This window comes from Antechinus flavipes, chromosome 2, assembly GCF_016432865.1.
Source record: "Antechinus flavipes isolate AdamAnt ecotype Samford, QLD, Australia chromosome 2, AdamAnt_v2, whole genome shotgun sequence".
In the NCBI taxonomy this organism is placed as follows: domain Eukaryota; kingdom Metazoa; phylum Chordata; class Mammalia; order Dasyuromorphia; family Dasyuridae; genus Antechinus; species Antechinus flavipes.
This window is the reverse complement of record NC_067399.1, coordinates 141,908,298-141,928,236: the sequence shown is the minus strand read 5'-3', so window position 1 is coordinate 141,928,236 and position 19,939 is coordinate 141,908,298. Positions and strand designations below refer to the sequence as shown.

At 36.2% G+C, this 19,939-nt stretch overlaps 1 protein-coding gene across 1 annotated transcript in view; it reads right to left on the bottom strand.

The window, feature by feature from the left end:
• The window catches only part of PIWIL2 (piwi like RNA-mediated gene silencing 2), a 66,425-nt gene extending 46,825 nt beyond the window's left edge, over positions 1-19,600 (bottom strand). Inside the window, exons 1-7 of the mRNA XM_051975696.1 lie at positions 19,465-19,600; positions 18,718-18,918; positions 17,253-17,363; positions 8,185-8,302; positions 6,985-7,109; positions 5,347-5,427; positions 4,878-4,991 (exon numbers count right to left, since the gene is read on the bottom strand). Coding sequence (XP_051831656.1) covers positions 4,878-4,991; positions 5,347-5,427; positions 6,985-7,109; positions 8,185-8,302; positions 17,253-17,363; positions 18,718-18,918; positions 19,465-19,574 — 860 coding nt within the window. The 5' untranslated portion in view covers positions 19,575-19,600. The remainder of the gene's footprint in view (positions 1-4,877; positions 4,992-5,346; positions 5,428-6,984; positions 7,110-8,184; positions 8,303-17,252; positions 17,364-18,717; positions 18,919-19,464) is intronic.
• Between the last annotated feature and the right edge of the window lie 339 nt (positions 19,601-19,939).

Genomic DNA, 19,939 nt, shown 5'->3' with positions numbered 1-19,939 from the left:
TTTTTGATCAGATAAAGTGAAACAATGCCTTGAAAAGTTTTCTTATAACAAAGAATCTCCCAGGTATATATCAAAATCATTTAGGATTCCTTGAAAGATAGAACAGAGATAACTTTTTCAGTGACCACCTGATTATTGACATCATATGCAGGATAAAACCTATGCTCACCAAATATGGTCACCATTCTCATGGAGGTGATCCAATGCAGAGTCTAAGTTGAAGAGAAATTCCCTATAGATGGTGAGGTCCTCTAGTTCTGGCTGCCTGCAAGTAGCACTGTACATGGATTATAAGCTCAATGATTAAATAATGTAAAAAGAGAGACAGTAATCTATTATACTGTAATGAGAAGTATGATGTCTAGAACAACTCTATCTTAATTTTAGGCATCACACTTGAGGAGAGTCATTGAAAGGCTACAGCATCTCCAAAAGAGTGATCAGATGGTGAAGTAACCAGAGCCCATGCCATGTGAAACTCAGGTGAAGGAAGAGAGAAGAATATAAGTCTCAGGTGAGGTGATGAGAGCTGTCTTCAAATACTTAAAGAATTTGTATACTAAGTCTGGGGGGGCGGGATAGTGAATTTGGTAGAGAAAAAGTCTGACTTGTACTTGGCTACAAAGGCAGAATGAACAGAAAGAAGCTGCAGAGAGGCAGACTTGGGATTGATAGAAGGAAACACTCTCACAATTTTTGTTCATACCAAGAATGGGCTGCCTTGGAACGTAGTGTGATCTCCTAAATAAGTCTCTCTGTAAGGAAATGTTGAAAAAAACACTTATTGGAGATCTTGTAAAAAAGATTCCTGTTTTTAAATGGGCTTTGTAGTTAATTTCAAGTCAAAACAGTTCAGATTTTGCTGGTGATTTCATTGCTTATTTTGCTATTTTTTTAGCTCATTAATTTTTTTCCCCTGAAGCAATTGGGGTTAAGTGACTTGCCCAGGGTCACACAGCTAGGAAGTGTTAAGTGTCTGAGGCCAGATTTGAACTCAGTTTCTCCTGAATTCAGGACTGGTGCTCTACACACTGTGCCATCTAGCTGCCCCAAGCTCACTAATTTAAGAAAAAAAGTATACTAGAAGCAAATAACTGACAGGAAACCTGGGGCCTTAAAAAAAAAAAGTCACTTCTTTGAAAACACAAAGTAGAGACTGTGTAATGATAATGGTAATCCAAATGACTGCATAAATGCAAAGTATATTCGAGATAAGCAACAGAGGAGTAACTAGCATTAAAGAGGATGCAGAACACTTTCTAGCAAGTGGTGAAATTTTACCTGGGAAGGAAATCAGGGGACAGAAGACAGGAATGAGGAAGAGCATTCCGGGCATGGGGATGTGAGGGGGGAGGGGACAGTCAATGAAGAGGGAGGGAACAGGGAGTAATGATAATCCAAATGACAAAGTGCTCAAAAAGACCTAATATATGAATAACTAAGAGGCAGCTATTATAGAGAAAATGAAGTTTTCAGACAGATTATCTAAAATAAAGAAGCCTACAATGACATTGAAATTGAGAAGTGATGTACTCACAAATTTTATGCTTTCAAAAATATAGAATATATATCAAAATTGTAGGTGGCAGTCATCTACCACTATTTGGCTTCAACCTACCTTTCCAATCTAATTTCACATTACTCTCCCACATGCATCTGAGGTTTCAGGCAAAATGTGAACTCCTTGCTCAGCACTACTTTCTACAATCCTTTCTGTCCTTTAAGGCTCATTTTAACTCTTACCTCCTCCCAGAAGCGTTCCCTGATCTTTCTCCTCTCTCCCTCCCACTGTTCCTCTCAATGTCGGCTTTCCCAACCCTGATATTTGCTCGGCGAGATGAGAAATTGGTTTGAATGTTGATAAGGGATGATGGTGCAGCACTAGGAGTCAGATTTGTAGAGCAATGTCATAGCACTAGCTTGCAATTCTAAGAGGGGTCATAATGAGGAATGAGATAGCCAACACTAAGAAAAAATTCTGTGTTTTTCCAAATTCATTCCTTGTGTCATAAATTCTAAAGACAGAGTTCTTCAGTTTCAATTTCTACTTTTCATTATTGGTCCTAGGACCATTTAAAGCTCTCCATAACTAGATCCCCTCTTACTTTTCTAGTCTTCTGCTCAGTGGCCATGACCTCCCTGCCCATGCTTCTTCACTGACTATTTCTTCCCCATCTCATCCCCATACCTGGAATGCTCTTCCTCATTCCTCTTTTCTGTCTCTTGGTTTCCTTTCCATGTAAAATTTCACCTTTTACAAGAAAACTTTCTGCATTCCTGTTAATGCTAGTGTCTCTCCCCTGTTGCTTATCTCCTATGTACCTTGCATTTATTTATGCAGTCTGTATACAATTGTTTGCTTGTTGCCTCCCTTTAGATTATAAGCTCCCTGAGATCAGGAATTTCACTTCTGTCTTGTGCTACCAGAGATTAATACAGTACTTGGCATAAGCAGATACTCAATAAAGGATTACAGATTAATGAAGTGTTTCCAAGATTGGGAGTGTGGTGTGGAGAGTTGTGGAAAAGTTTCTTGGGAAAATGCCATTTTTCATTTTCATCCCCTCCTTCCCACCCCACCCCCCACCAATCCCAGTATAGCCATATCCTGCCCTCCAAATCACCTCATAGCTACAATAGGCATTCTTTTAGTTGATAAACGCACCATCCCTACACCCTTTTCAATTCAAGTAAGACAAAACAAGCTGCAAAAGATAGTAGACACTCTGCAATCTAGCCATAGAGTTCCTCACATAGGGTGCTCCATCTCCCACTTCCAAGCTTTTGTACTGGCCATCCTCCATACCTGGAATGTTCTTCCTTCATACCTCTACTTCCTAGAATCCCTGGTTTCCTTTTAGTTTCCTTTTACCTACTGTGAAATACTTTTCCTGTTCCTTTGAGTTAATATTGCTTTCTCCTCTGAGGCTACTTTGATTTACATATGTACTTGGGTAAACATATACAAATATACATTTTTATTCCCATTAGAACTCCTTTAAGAACTTTTACTTTCACCTTTGTATTTCCATGGCTCAGCACAGTGTCTGACACATAGGAGGTACTAGATAAATGCTTGTTGACTAATACCTGGCAACCACATCAGGGGGGTTAGTGAAACTGTGCCATCACATCTTTTAACCATGGCTTCATTAGCTTCCTAAAATCCCTTTGTCCCTTCAAAATTCTATGATTAAATTGCCAATGTCCAATTCTGGATAACACCTCTATTCCAATACCTAACTGGCTGTTAAAGACTGCTATAGTCACAAAACTATTCTCCATTAAGGTCATAATAAATTCATGTTCTATGTTCTAAGTTAAATTTCACAGATATTCATCAATCTTCTTATGCCTCCTTTAATTAGCTTATCAGATTCCCTAGATACTACTCTAAGCCTACATCTCAAAAGTCCTCTTATTCAAATGACAACTTCACTGGAAAAACCAAGAGTAGACAATATAATAAACACAAATCTTTTTTTCCCCTCAAACTCAAAACTTCTCTTTATCCATTTCTCTTACCTCAACAGAAGACATGCACCTTCATAATAAAGCTAGTCCACGATTAAGTCAACAAACATTTATTAAGTACCTACTGAAGGCCAGGTACTTTGATAAGCCCTAAGGAAACAAATTATTGTCATCTTTCCAGGACTTCAAGTATATATCAATTACTCCCAATTGCTCTCTTTCCTGCCTTTAAAAATATTCAAATCTCCCTTATCTTTAAAAAAGCAAAACAAAAAAACAAGACAACAAAACTCCTTTTCAGTGGGAAATTTTCTTTTTCTTTTTCTTAAGTCTAATTGATGTTTGTTTACATCAGATATTTCCCAGTATTGTCTCTCCCATATAGAAATCACTCCTTTGTCATAAAGATAGTTTAGCAAAACTAACTGATGGTATATAAGCAATATTTGATACTATCCATCCTCTATCTCTTTAGTGATAACAAATAAATATGTTTCATCCCTATGGAACCAATATTGTTCATTTGAGTTCAGCTGTCTTTTAGTATCATTTTCATCAACATTGTTGTAGTAATTCTTATTTGTATATAATTCTCCTACTTTGGCTTACTGTATTCTGCATTAGTTCCCAATTCTTTCCTTTATTTCTCTGAATTCTTCATATTTGTAATTTTTTACAATTCAGTAATTTTTTGCTCATATACCTGTTTCTTCAACCATTCACCAATCAATAGTAATCTGCTTTCAAATTTCCAGTATTTCACTACCATAACAAGTATTGCTGCAAATATTTTGGTATGTAGGGAAGCTTTTTCCTCCCCATCTCCTTGGGGGTCCAATATTGGGATCAATAGATCAAAGTGTCTGAACAATTTAGTAATTTGTTTCTTACAATTCCAAATAATTTTCCAAAATGGTTGGGACCAACTCACAACTCCAACAGTGCATTAGTATGTTTATCTTACCCAAATAGTCCCAATACTATTTTTTTGTTTTATCATCTCTGTCATCTTGATGGGTATAAAATGACAATTAAGTTGATTTAATGCAATTTTCTTTCATTATTTTCTAACATTTTTTATATGATTGTTGCTTGTTTACAATTCTTTTAAAAACCATTACATCCTTTGATGACTTATTAGAGAATAAATCTCAGACTAGAGTTGATTTATGTATGAACTCTATAATCCTTGGATTATCAGACTTTTATTCAAGCACTGCCAAACTGAGAATCAGTCTACTACCTACTTCTCCATATCATCCTTACCAATCCACCCTTTTACTCTTTGTCATCTAGCTTTTATCTCCACCACCATTACATACAGTGTTTCTTTAAAGGTCATTATTAACTCTTAATTGCCAAACTGAATAGTCTTTTCCAGTACCACCATCTCATCCACTCACATAACATCCAACACTGAATCATTTCGAATGACTTTGTGGGAGACATCAGCTAACAAAAATAGTCCTCCATCTGTCCGTCTAATGCTAGCTGCATAGCCTGGCCAAATCTGCAGCCTAAATGAAGAAAAAACAAACAAACAACAACAAAAAAATAAGTACCCTTTAATCCGGGTATTTTGGAGAAAGACTAACACATCTATCCTTACATTTATAATAATGACACTAGCCAAAAACAACTGCTCCCTTGTAACATAATGACAGAATGTGGTCGTTGAAGAGCTAAATCTAAAATCAGTTTGATTTCATTTTAAAAGTTTCAAAGGAAAGCATCTGATTAGATTTCATAAATTTTTTAATCAACATTCCTTTATTCATCCTGTTTTTATATCAACAAAAGTCTAAATAGAAAAAATGTGGGAAGAACACTCAAAAAAAAAAAAAAAAAAAAAGAAAGAAATATGTTACTAACCTGTGCTGTTGTAGTATCATAGCGCTTGAAGGGTCATAGAAATTTCTTCCCACAAGTTTCATATCTAAAAGTTTCATTACCCTGCCAAAAGAAAACTTCAAGATAAATGTTCTATCAAAAAAAAAAATAATTCCCAAGATTAACAGACCTTCCTCTGTCCCATAATTAACAATTTTTATACGATTAAAACAGATTTCCAAAAGATAAATTAAAATACCAGTACTCATTTTGAAGTAGGAGGTGTGTTTGTGCGTATCTGTGTTCATATGCGTTCATAATATTATATATTATAATATAATATTCTTATATATGCATGTATATACATACAAATATGTATCACACAAATACACATATATGCATGCGTGTATGTGTATATATATATGTATGTATATATATATAAAATCCTAATTTTATTGAGAATCTTCTCCATTCTCTTATCTAAAAAACAATTCCTGATAATTTATAATTTTAAGAGGAAAAAAGCAGTTCAACAAAACTAATATATTATATATATGTATGTATTTGGTGTAACTTCATGACTAAAATTCCCCCCCCCCCCGAGGCAATTGGGATTAAGTGACTTGCCCAAGGTCACACAGCCAGGACATGTCAAATATCTGAAGTCAGATTTGAACTCAGGTCCTCCTGACTTCTGGGCTGGTGCTTTATCCATTGCGCCACCTAGCTGCCCCCCATGACTAAAATTTGCCATAATAAAATGAGATATATATTTTTGTGCAATCTCATTTCTAGTAATTTTCCATAAAATATTCAATTTATTTCTCCACTTTGTTCAATATCACTATTATTACTTAAAAAAAGAATAGAAGAAATTTACTTTTGAGGTGTTTGAGGTCATCAACTTTTTTTCTTTGGCAAAGAAAAAAATTTCCTCTACTCAAAAATCAAGAAAGCTATTCCCAATTACCAAAAAGAAAATGGAAATGGTATTCTATCAAACTTAAAATAGGTAGTGTATAAGATGATCTTCTGAAAATTACATTTAGTCTTAAAATGGGGAAAGCAAATAAGAGCAGTCATTTAAAATCTCCAAAAATATAGTGTAAGGCATGGAAGATATGCTGAACTGTTTCTCCCCTACCCTTCTAAAAATATTTATAAGAAATGCATTGATGTATAGGGAAAGAGGATGTAGACATACATTCATAAAGGATAACAAAAAATTTTTTTTCAATTTCCAGGAAAAATTTACACAATTAAGGAGAAGTACCATGGTAGATATTTCAATACCATTCCCAACAATAGGGGTGTATGAGTGTGTGTGTGGATGTGTGGGTGTGTGTGCGCGTGCACACGCGTGCTTTCTGTATATTAATTTCAAGAGTCCCTACCAGAACCCAAAAGACCCATGTTTTCTTACCTAATTCAAAATCTGTTTTGATAGACCTAATTCTCTTTATTGGGCCCATTGCTTTTACAGAATAAGTGTCATCCTTTCTAACTGTTCGAAACTTTAAATTAAGCCCAAGCTGCAGGTAATGCTAAAAACATCTTCTTCAATAACATTAATATTAACTTTAAGAGGAAGACTAAAGACAAATAAATTAAATGAGCAAAAGTGTTAATTATAATATTTCTAGGGAAACAAGTACTCCTCCACTCCCAACTAGTTCTCACCGCCGGAAAACAACATTGTAGAAAGGAATACATAAATCAGAGCTGGGTTCCAAGATCTTGGTCATCTGAATTTTGATGCTGATCTCAGTACCATCAGTCTTCCTCTGACTCTTCAGCTCAACAGCCTAACAAGAAATAAAACTTAAATAAAAATTTTAAATGACAAGTTTCTTAGTCTTAACATATTTCAATTGCTTCTGACACATGAATACTAGGCAAAAACCTCAATTGGATTTGAAAAATCCTAAGTTCCAGAAGAGGTCATTTAAACATTACCCACATTCCCTAAATATTAAAAAATCATAATCAAGAGCTGAAGGAGTACTGTAGTATTCAAATATATATTCAAATAGATTCAAAATAGCCTCAATTCCTGGATGCAAAAATTTTCAACCACTTTTCTAGAGCAAGACAGTACATCTGAATTTACTTTTCTTATAAGAACTTCCAAGTTATTATGTACAAAGTCTTCTCAAAAATTGTTGGGAATTTACAAATAAAATATTCAAGGACTACAGGTCTTCTCACCACATGACTCCAAACCATATGATTAAGATTTCCATTCAAAGAATAATGCCTTGCTCTTTTTGTAGTGGCAAAGAATTGGAAATAGTGGGGATGCTTGTCAATCAGGGAATGGCTGAACAAATTGTGGTATATGCATATAATGGGATACTATTGATAATAAGAAATGATGAGCCAGTAGGTTTCAGAAAAATCTGTAAAGACTTAACATGAATTGATGATGAAGTAAGCAGAATCAGGAAAACAATGTACACTGTAACAATAATCAACTAATAAAGATCTAGCTCTTCTTAGCCATTCAATGATTCAAGACAATTCAAAAAGAATCATAATGAAAAATTCTATCCACATCCAGAGAAAGAAATATGGGTCTGAATGCAGGTCAAAGCATACTATTTTCACTTTTAAAAATTTTCTTTCTCATGGTTTCTCCCTTTTATTCTGATTTTCTTTCATAACTTGACTACTGTGAAAATATGTTTAACAAAACTGCACATATGTAACCTATATCAGATTGTTTGCTCTCTTGGGGAGAAGGGAAGGAAGGAAAGGACAAAGAAAAATTTGGACCTCAAAATCTTACAAAAATGAATGTTGAAAAGTATCTTTACATAAAAAAAGAAAATACTATTATATGGGAGGGAAGGGGGAGGAAGAACAATGACTATGACTCACTTGCTGAAGTCTAATGGGCAGATAGAGGATGGATCCATCAAAAGCAGTGACATCTCCAGTAACAGATCGATGGTCCTTCAACATGCCAAACCTCATACTCTTGCATTCCACATTGGGGCTAGGAATCATGCAAAAAGTTCACAATGAGTGAAAAAAGAAGCATTTCTTACATTATCACTAGTATGAGGCAGTTATGTTCAGAACCGTTGCCCCATCTAGTGGCTATACAAAAGTCTGAATCACCTTCATGACAAAAGCTGTGATAAAACTTTTCTGTGAAATTCATAATTGAATAGGAAAATCACAAACCAAGCAAATGACATTCATTTAACTATGTGTGAAGCTCAATACTAGGTTATAAAAGTAATTAAAACAGTCAATTCCATAAGCATCTACTTAAATGCCCTCTATGTGCAAGTATCTTCAAAAATAGAAAGGGAAAAAAAAAAGTTCCTTTTCTCAAAGAGCTGGGGGAAATACAACACATACTAGAAAAGCAATTACAAAATATATAATAAAGCAATATGGGAGGATAAGAAGTCAATAAGCATTTATTAAGCACCAATTATGTGTCAAGACCCATGCTAGGCATTGGGGATTCAAAGAAGGGCAAAGACAGTCCTTACTTTCAAGCTTATAATTTGAAAGAGGAGACAATTTGCTGACAACTATGTACAAATATGCCATATGCTGAATAAACAGGAAACCAACAGGGGGAAAGCACTAGGGTTAAGAGGCACTGGGAAAAGCTTCTTATAGGAGTTGGGTTTTTAGCTGGGACTTGAAGGAAGCCAAGAAGGCAGAGATGAGGAGAGCATGGTGGCTTTGCCAGAGAAAATGCCAAAGTGAAAGATGGAGTATCTTGTGTGATAAACAGCAAGAGGTCACTGTTGCTGAATGGAAGACTATGTGATGGTAATGTTTAGGGCTAGGGAAAGTGTAAGAGAACTGGAAAGGTAGATAGGGATTGGGTCACTGAATATCAAACAGATAATTCTGTATTTGATTCTGGAAGTGATAGGGAGCCACTTAAGTTTACTGAATAGGGGAGTGACATGGACTGGATTGGTATTTTATGAAAATCACTTGGACAGCTGAATGGAGGATGGATTGGAGTAGGGAGATATTTGTGACGGGGGGGACAACCAGCAGGGTATTGCAATTGTCTCGGTGTGAGGTAACGTGGGCCTATATCAAGGTGGGGACAATATCAGAGGAGAGAGGGTACATATTTGAGAGATGTTGCAAAGGTAAAACTGACAGACCTTGGCAACAGACTGGATATGAAGTGGAGCGAATACGGTAGTTTGAAATTTAGTGAGGAGTCAAGTGGGCAACTATGATGCAAGTTTGAGAGCCTGGGAAGACAGTCACCCAATGAGTTAAGTGATTTAAACAAGAAGAGACTGACCTGATTTGCTTTTGGGAAACTGCAAGGATAGCACTACAAACTGTGGTGGTTTAGGAAATACATCCCATTGGGAGAGGGGGGTGGAATCACTAGAAGAAAACTTTAAAGGAAGATAGAAATCTAAGAGTATTAGGAAGAAGAAAGTGTATCTGAGAAATCGGGAAGAGCAAAGAGATTAAAGATAGAATGTCAGATTCAAAGAATCTCAAGTAGGGCAGTTTGAATTGAAAGGAAAAATAAGAAAAGAATATGAAGTTCACCTAGAAAAGTATGCTGGGGCCAAATTATGAACAGATAATTGGGATCCACTGAAGACTTGAATGAGCTTTGGGCAGATTATCATGGCAGCTCTATGGAGGAGGAGACTGGAAGCAGGTAAAGCAATGTGCTCAGAGAAGGACACTGAGTTGCAGGAGAGGAATCAGCAATGGGTCACAGAGTAGGGCAACAAGAAGCACTTTTCACTAAATACAATTCTAGTTCCTCCCCTATCTCCAGAACCACCCTTGTCCTATGATAATTCCAATTTAAAAGTTAGTTTGGGGGCAGCTAGATGGCAGAGTGGATAGAGTACCAGCCCTGAAGTCAGGAGGACCTGAGTTCAAATTTGACCTCAAACACTTAACATTTCCTAGCTGTATGGTCCTAGGCAAATCACTTAACCCCGATTGACTCAGAAAAATAAATAAAATTTTATACATACATATATATATATATATGTATATATATATGTATATATATAAATTTTTTAAATTAACAAAAGTGAGGTAAAATAAGGCAGCAAACAGAAAGTAGACCATAATAATTATAATAAAGCATACTACAATGCAGAATAGAATACTGTATGAAGTAATACCTAAGCTCTAGAGAAGGCAGGTTGGTTTCTGATGAGAGAGATGAGTGATGATTTTAGGATAGAGACAGCATTTGAGTTTTCAGACATAAGGGTAGAATTTCAAAAAGAGTGGAGGGAAAGGGGGGGAAAGCATTTCATGCATAGGGAACAGTATGAATAAAGGCACAAGGCTGAATGTGTTCAAAGAATGACAAGTGGTTCAGTGTAGTTGAAGCACAAAGTTTATGGAAAGAAGCAGAGAAAGAAAAGCCTGGAAAGTAAGGAAGCCCTGAGATGTAAAGATCCTTAATTGTCAAGCCAAAGAGTTGGAACTCGACCCTTTAAGCAGCAGGGACCACCTAAGATTTTTGTGTGGGCATAACATAACTGCATCTGTGTCAAAGAAGGAATGATCTGGCAGTTGAAGGAAGGACAAATTACAAGTTATTATAATAAACCAGGCAGAAGCCTATGGAATTTCTTTGACTCTAGGACCAAAGGTATCACATTTAATAATTTTGATTATATTCAAAATACTACAAAGAAGGCAGCATTACAGAGAGAAAGAACATATTTCACCTCTGATACTTTCTACCTATGTACAGGCCTTGCACAGGTCTCAACCTCCCACAGCCTCTTTTTCCTCACCTGTAAAATGAGGGGGCTAGACTAGATGGCCTCTGAAGCTCCAAATTTTTGAACACAAAAGATGGAATTTTTTGAGCCTGCCAGCCTTCCAAATTAAAGGGTGAAGTATGTTCAAAGATAAAAAGAAAAGATCATAAAGGATATTCAAAGCTGGAAAATTCAACAAAATTATACCAAGACTGAAATCTCATGTACCAGAAGGATTATTTCAAGGGACTAATAAGTCAACCCCTCCTCCAAATTGCAGGCACAAAATGTCCTGTATTCCAACCAAATTAATGAAGTCCACTATAAGTACATACTCAGCAATTCTATTATTTTCCTCTTCTTGAGTCCCTAGTATACTCACTATAGCTACTGTTACCAATGTTTCTCCTTAAATTCCCAAATGCTTTCTAATTTTTTTCCAATTCTTACTCTCAGAAGAATATCCCTTTTATTTTAGAGATATAAGGCCTTAGAATATTCTTCTTCCACTCAGCATATTGGTGCATCATATGCCCCTGAATCTATCCAGTTTCTGTCTGAAGGAAAGACCTGGCTTCCAAACTTATTAGTCCTCTCTAGCAATCTCCAATTTCACACTAACACCTATAAAGTCTTTGACTAAAGAGTCTTTTAAAAATACTTTTATGTACTATTACTACTGGTCACCCTGGTTTAAGTGCTCACATGCTAGCAATATAATAATATGCAGAAAAGCAGATCCTGCCCCCATCCTCAAGGAGATTGGCTTCTAATGAGGGAAGACAACACCTAAAGGGAGATAGGAGTAGGAAAGAGATGAAGGCTTTCTACAACAAGAAAAAGCTCAAAAAGTCAGGATGGTAGCCTGAAGATGGATGAATGAATGCTTGGGCATTCTCCTTGAAATAATGGTTCTGGAATGAACCAGGAAATCATAAGCAGATGTCCTAGGGCCCAGAGAGTCCTTTCAATGAGAAAAGTCTAGAGATGGTATAAGCTTCCAAGAGGGAAGAAGTTTCTATGACTTGATAAAGAAAGTCTGAAGAATGACAAGGGCAACATGAGGAGAAAAGAAAAGCTGACTTAAAATCATTTTACCCTCTAGTCTTCAAATATTGTCTACTCATACAGACTTAGAAATTTTGAAGTCATCTTTGACTTTTTCTAATACCAGACCAAATCACCAAGCCCCATCAATTTTCTTTGTCCCAAATTTATCCCTTCAGAATTCACTGAAGCTTTTGTTACTTTGAGAATTGCTAAAACAGTCTCCTCAGTGATTCCTTATCTTTAACTTATACTGCAATCACTGTTTTTCTGCTTCACAGCTTCAAATAAAATAAACTAATAAGGCTAATGCGTCTCGGTTTCAAAAATTTTGTTTTAAGTGCCTGAAGGATGGGAGACCATGACATAGAATGCATACATACGAATTAAAATTTAATAACCAAAAGACTGAAAAGAGGAGAACTACCAATCAGGGAGCGAATAATGGGAAAGATCCAAGGCAACACAACTAAAATCCTATTAAATTTAAAAGTTTTTTACATGAACAAGATAAATGTAACTAAAATAAGAAAAACTATCAAATGAGAAAAAAATCATTGCATCAAATATTTTGAATAAGATTCAGATATGAAGGTAACTGACAAATATTAAGGCTTTTTTCATTAAATGTTGAAAGGAGATTACCTGGACTAATAAGATCTAGGCATCTTCACTGGACTATAAAGTACCTATCCAAAAAAAACATTTTAGGGATTTTTCCTCCATTGTATTTATTTCCTGCAGACATAGAAAGCTTGTTTTCATTGAGGGAATAATGAATTCTGATAAATATCGGCATAATAAGAAGCATAATATCCCAGCATCATAACATGCCAGACATCATAAAAGCTAAGAAATAAAGTTAAACATAATTTAACAGCTGAGGAACTTGTCTGATTTAAACTTCACTGAAAACCTTTGGGCCATAATAAAAGCTAGACATGGAAAAAAGACTTTTTTTTTAAAGGCATATTATTATCTAATGTGATATAAATATGGCTTCAGTGCTACCTGCGTGAACTAAATGATTGTAGCAAAAGGAAACTGCACATTCAAAATGTTTTTAAAGATGTAAGACATTATGAGGTTTCTTATAAAACTGAACAAATTTAAAAATTTTACTCCATCCCAGGCAATTTGTCCAACACCACAGTGAGGTATAGACCAGACACACAGGCGGCCCATCCCAGAAGGCACTGGAAGGGAAGCCCAGCGGGAGGACCTGGGTTGGTCCCACAGTAGATGGCGCCTGAGCTGGCTAGGGTACAAGGAGGGTAGAAGCAGAGCCCTCTAGGCTGGTGAGAGGCGAGGCTGAATGTGAGCAGGAGCAGCAGCAGCAGCAGGCCACCAGCCAGACGGCCAGCACGAGGCCAGGAAAGGTAGGAGGCCCAGGCCAGGAAGTCCTGGGGATCTGCTCCTAAAGTCTCTAGAAGTGGGCGAGGCCCTGGGCAGGGGAGGCCCCAGGAGGGCAGGGCTGGGTCTGAGGAGGGGGCCTGGAGAACAGAGCCCTGGGGAATGGGGGGGGAGGGGGGGCGAGGAGCCTGTGGCGGAGGGGACCCAGCAGGCCCGGAGGAGAGCAGGCCAGGCCTGAGTGGAGATAGGGCATCTTCACTGGCTATGTCAAGAAAGGAGAGAGAAAATTCCCCGCCATGCTGGGCCGGTGGCTGTGAGCTGGGGAAAGCCCTGAGGGAGGCCCCCTTGGGCCGGCTCAGTGCCTACTGGTGTGCAAGTTAACACAGGGACAGTAGCTTGGGCTTAGGGACCTGACATGTAAATAAGGAGGAAGGCCTGAGGGAGCCAGATGAGGAGGTGCGGAGAGAACGCATTCCCTCAGTGGAATGCATTTGGTGCAGATACTCAGTAAACACTCAAGGAGTCCTTTTTGTCCAGCCATGAAGGGGAATAAATCTAAAAAGAGCAGTCTGAGATTCTGAACGGTCTTAAAAGTCAGACTAAGGATCTTGTCTTTTATCCCCTAAGGGAGGTTTTTAGACATCGTTCATGGTTCAAAGAAAGATTATGTTAGCATTTGTATGGACTGGAGAAGGTAGCAGCTATAGGAGTCAAAAGGTGACTGACACCATTTTGAAGTAAAAAGTTGTGACTATACAGATTAAATGTTTTAATTATTTAAAAAATAAAGACACAGATTGGGTCATTTAAAAAAATTTGGTCTAGAAGGTAGAACTATCACTATAGTCTTACTTGGAAATCTAAGCTCTAAATACTTTGTTACTTTAATTTTCCTTTAAAATTTTTTTTATTAAGGCTTATAATATCTTCTATTATTTTAGCCCAAACTTGAGTTTAGTAAAAGCTGACTTTCCAGCAATCAGTCCAAAAGTGAACATGTAAACATCTTCTCCTGGACTGCAAAAGAAAAAAAGGGGGAAAAACTGGTAGCACCATTTTGAGAAGGATTTTTGAATATAGGTCAGAGGGGTAGTTCTTGGTATCTAGAGAATGTCTTGCCACATAGAAGTTTCTTCCCTTTTTTTTCTCTGAAATGCTTTCCTAACAGTTTAATCATTTAGTCAATGGTCCAAATGATACAATCGATATTCTAAATACAGATTTTCACATTCATGACAACAGATATGTTGTCTCGATTTGAGAAGGGTATATTCATCTTTCTGGCTGGTAATCTTAGCTCATTTTGGAAAAATTTCTTTAAAGTGTATTTGACTTTTGGCATACTTTTAAAACTTTTTAAAAAGTCTTATCACCTTAAAAAAAAGAATATAGTTTCTTTTTGGGTAGAGAATTTAGGGTTCATGGACAATGCTTCTTAATTTTATGGATACTGTATTCTAATTTCCCCCATTGTCTCTTTTCCCTATTTGAAAAGTATTCCTGTAGTCCTGATTAAAGTTTTATGACAGACAATTTCTGTGGGTCTTGTGAGGTAAAAGTTTTTAATTTTGGATCTTCCAAGGTTTGAATCCTATAGATGCTCTGAACATCAAAACTGGTCTTCAATAAATGTCCTCCACACTAATGTGTTGAGTGAATCTATTGATTCAGGTTTCCTACTGTATTCTTCATATTGGCAATTTTTTTCATTGTGTCCTTCCATTTTTTAAAAACATTTTTAAATACTTGTTGGCTCTGTTTCCTCCCATTATTTTTAAAATCTTTATTCTTTTGGCCTTATTATTTTTGTATTCACACTAACTTGCTTAAATTTCCTCCAATGTGTCCTATAGTCAGTTGAAAACATTTAAGAATATCTCATCTCAGATCTTTTTCCATCAAAATTGTTTGTAGTACTTTAAGCTGATTTAGTAGTTTTATGTTATTTTTAAAACTATCAGGATTTTTCTTGGTTCATTCATTTTGGATAACTTAATTTCTTGTAGTTTTTAAACCATTTTTCTTCTCTTTAATGCCTTTATTTGTAAGGTTTTGGAAGGGGGGGGTTTAGGGGAATGTATGATGAGGATAACCTGAGTCCTTTCAAAAACCTCATTCCATCATCATGACTACAATGTTATCAAAAATTGTCTCTTGTTGAGTAGACTGGGAATTCTAGCTGTCAAACTATTTTCTTTTTGCCAGGTAAAAGAGGAAATTTTTTATGTTTTTATCCTCTTTAATATTTAATGCATGAGGTCAGACTATCTTTTATTTCTCCAACCTCACCACACTTAACAGAAATTTTTTGCTCCAACTTAAATTGGCCTTTTCATTGTCCCTTACACCTATTTATCCCCATTTTGGAATATTATTTGTTATGCAATTCCAAGGGCCTCCCCACTTCTTACTTATCTTTCATATCAAGCCTTCCTTTTTAAATGAAACTTTTCCTCACAAATTTTGTATATACAGATGGCTTCCATCTTCCCTTGATCTCTCATCACACTTTCTATCTGTACCATCTTTTGGGCACTTGATCATAAATGACTTATATGACAAATGAAGAGCTCTTTAGAAAGTGGTACAGAGCAGATATACTGAAGCAGTTTATTGCCTCAATATAATCTGAACCCTCCAAACTAGAGACTTGGATAGTATGAATTAGCTGACTTGGGAGGTCTATAATCCAACTGTTTGGACAGAGATAAAAATGGTTCAGGAATGTTGCCAGCAAATAGTAGAATTGTGCTTGTATTGCATCAAATGATAAAGATTATGAATGAGCTATTCTTTAACTGAATCATATCTTATTTCTCCCAATAATATTAGAAGATATTTAAAGGAAGAGATTACCTTACACTTCCTTTGCATTTCACCCAAGTTATTAGACTACACTGTTAGTTTAATAGCAAGTACCAACTCAATTAAACCTATAGGGAAAGGTGCTTAAACTATGGCAATGTATTTGTAATAGATAATATGCCAGACTGTAGCCCCAGGTCCATTTAGTGGGTAATATTTTACAAGTTTGACCAAACTCTAGATATGGAATAGTCAGAATACCCCCAAACCAGAGACTATAATCAACTTTCATTGATCTTCTGTGGTATACAGAAGCAGCATTTCAGACTGCTAACCTGAGATCAATTATTTCAGTTCTGAGAGAGAAAAAAAAACTTTTGTATTATGCTATCAGGCACATATGTATACACAAATGCACACAGTAAAGATATTCAGAATTTAAGAACAAGGTTGACATTAGCAATTATGTAAGGACTCTTTCCATTTCTCCTATATGTCCCTAATTTTTCACTATTCCTGTCTTTTCCAAAATTGGGGTCCCCAAACTACCCAATAATTCAAGAGACTGGCAGGTCCTCTCTTTTAGTCCCCCTCTGTTGCATATGACAGGTCACATTTTTGTTATTCTAACTCTCCATTACTTTGGAACTAGTCTCCTACCTATCTAGGACAAGGGAATAATATAAACAAAAAATATCACAAACAGATATCAATTATTTTCCTTATAGTGTTTCATACATGAAACTGGAAATCAAAGAAATCACCTTATGACCAGACATACTGAAAAAACTAATAACAATTTAATTTTTAAGATGTAGGAATGGAAAAATAATCTGAGTTCCTAAAAGAAGGAAGCCAATAAAGATTTTTGATATAAAGTAAAATCTATAATCTCTGATGGCCTGCCCCACATCACACCAAAGTATAGGCAAGATTAGCAGAATTGCACACAATATAATTTTCAGTTTTAGAAGGAGCAAAAGAGAAAAAATTCACCATTACCTGAAAGTCACATGATACTGATACACAGCTTCATTCTGACAGTGTATTTTGACTAGGTTCAATCCCAAAGGTTGAGGGGTTCCTTTTGATCCTTGTTTCACAAGGGGCTCTCTGGGAAAAAATACACACACACCAAAAAAACAACACAAAAATAGACAAGCTGGAGGAAGTAAGAACATTTCATGATTTTTTCTCAGATATCTAAAAATCAGAAGAAATCACAGCATCCAGATGTAAGTTCTGAACCACAATATTAGAAGAAACATTCTTAGCAGAATCTGTTTTGAAAATTCAACTCAAGTATTTATTAAGCACCTACTATAAGTGGACTATCATGCTAGATTCTAAAGGATACAAAGTTAACAAAAAAAAAAAAATCATTCCCTGCCCACATGGAGCTTACAGCCTAGCAAAGGGATAATACAAGCACAAATAGCTATATTGTTGTTGTTGACTCACTATTACATGCTAAGTACATTAGAGAGAGGCAAAACAAAAGTCTGAGGGGGAAAGACTATTACAGAGTACAGCCAACCCTGAGAAGCAGGACTGCCTTTTCTATCTGAATATCACAGAGAGGCAGCACGGCATAATGAATACATAGTTGGTCTCAGAATCAGAAAGAACTGGAATCAAGTCCAATCACTGACACCAACTGGCTGTGTTACCATGGGCATTTGATTTGTCAATGCTCTAGACAAATAAAACTATAAGGTACAGAGATGATGCACATCTGCACTTTCTAAGGGAATTTTCTCATCTAAGAGCGCCACATTATTAATGAAATAATAGGTCCAGTCTGAATCGCTAGCCTTATGAGTATTATGGTTGGGAGGTTTAAATGGATTTAAGCATAAACTCACAAAGAAGAATTTCAGTAATGTTCTTCTCCCTCCCCCAGTTAACTTCTCCAATTTGGTGTTATGATAAGGAATTGCTCCGCTATAAGTCCCACTATACTGCCGCGGTGTTAAACCTAGGTAACCTAGAAAGAGTTCAGGAACAGGCCTGCAGACCATATAGATGCCACCCTAGGACCAGATGGGACTAGTTAAATTTGGAGAGGATCATTAACAGGTGATGATTTCTTAGCCACAAAAATGCATGAGGATACCTACTAAAAATGTAGAGATGTTGAAATATTCACTAGTGGAGAGAATACTATGCCAATTAAAATTTTTTAAACTCCATAAATATTTAATAAAAGGAACTGTCCAGTTAAATCTGAGCTGAAACTGGAGGGGAAAGAGTGAATCATAATTCCCCTCTTTTTAACATTGTTATCCAATAACTTTCATCATTTGTTACTCTTCTTTACAAATCACATAAACTCTCCAATTACCAAAAAATATTACCTATCCTACTGGGATTCTGGTCTCATGAAAAGTTCCCTAGGCCTAAATATAGAAATTAACTAGAAGGCCTCCAGTCATCATAAGCCACAAAGACAATGCTCCTCACTTACTTTTTCTCCATCTGTTCAACAGGAATATCTGGAGGGTGATCTTGATAGAGGGGGAACGATGATTTGGGTGATGGTAGTGATGATGATGATAACAGTGAAGTATCTGGAGATGATAAATCACTTGGTGCCTTATATAATGCTCTGCCTAAGCCAATAGTTGGTCTTCCCAAAGGAACCTCCAAATTCCCTCTTCCAAGTGTCCTGAATTTATAAACATTAAATTTTTAAAAAAAAATTCAGTACTTTTATAGATGTTTAATTTTTGTCACTTCCAAATCTAATTTATTCCTAGAATAGTCTACAAAATGAACTGAGTGAAGTTTTTGAAAATAAATTTCAGATGACAGTGATGTACAACAGAACATACTACGAAAGCAGAGCAAAATCACATCCACCAACTACTTTTGGTGTTGACTGTCTACATCACTTCCTATATCAGAAGTGATACACCAGTGTACCTCATTTGACTGAAGAATTATTTAAGAATCAGAATTAGACTTTCTAAGAGAGAGATGGAAAATATATTCACTGTCTTATCAGGGAACTGTATGTTTCCCCTCTTTTTAATGGGCAAAAAAGAATGTAATTACCTGCTGTTCTTAGAAAATGCCTAAGGTCTATTATCACAAAGTCAGTTTTATGAAGATAGGTAGACCAAGCCTTCTTAAAAAAATTTTTTTTGTTCTCAAAGTCAGTTAAATTATCTTTCTGAATTTTAAGTTTGTCTGAGAACTAAATAACACGCACCTATTCCAACCAAGGGAGACTGATGCCATCTTGCTGTCCCCAGCTGCCAACACCAAAGGGCCTGGGAAGGTTGGTTGGTTCAGAAGCTCTTCTTGGCCTTTAGACACCATATCCAAACTCAAGCCTCGGCCTAAAATGCCTCTACCTTAATAAAAAGGACCAAATATTTGCTAGAGTTATAGGCTGAAAAGAAATTTCTAAATGATCGATTTCTTTGGAAATAGAAATTACAAGGATGATAAAAGAGAAAGCAAACCATTATGATTTCTTTATTAGCCTTCCTTCCACTTACCTACAGTTGGTATCTCTCTTCTCAAAGGGGAACGGGGTGCTGTCTCAAACCCCAACCCACGGAACATAGATGGCAAACCAACAGACTCCTATATAAATGCAAATGAATAAATAATTATCAAATGAGAAAATTTTTAAGAGCCAAAAGAACTAGTGATTTTCTCAAGCTTCTGGCAGAAATGAA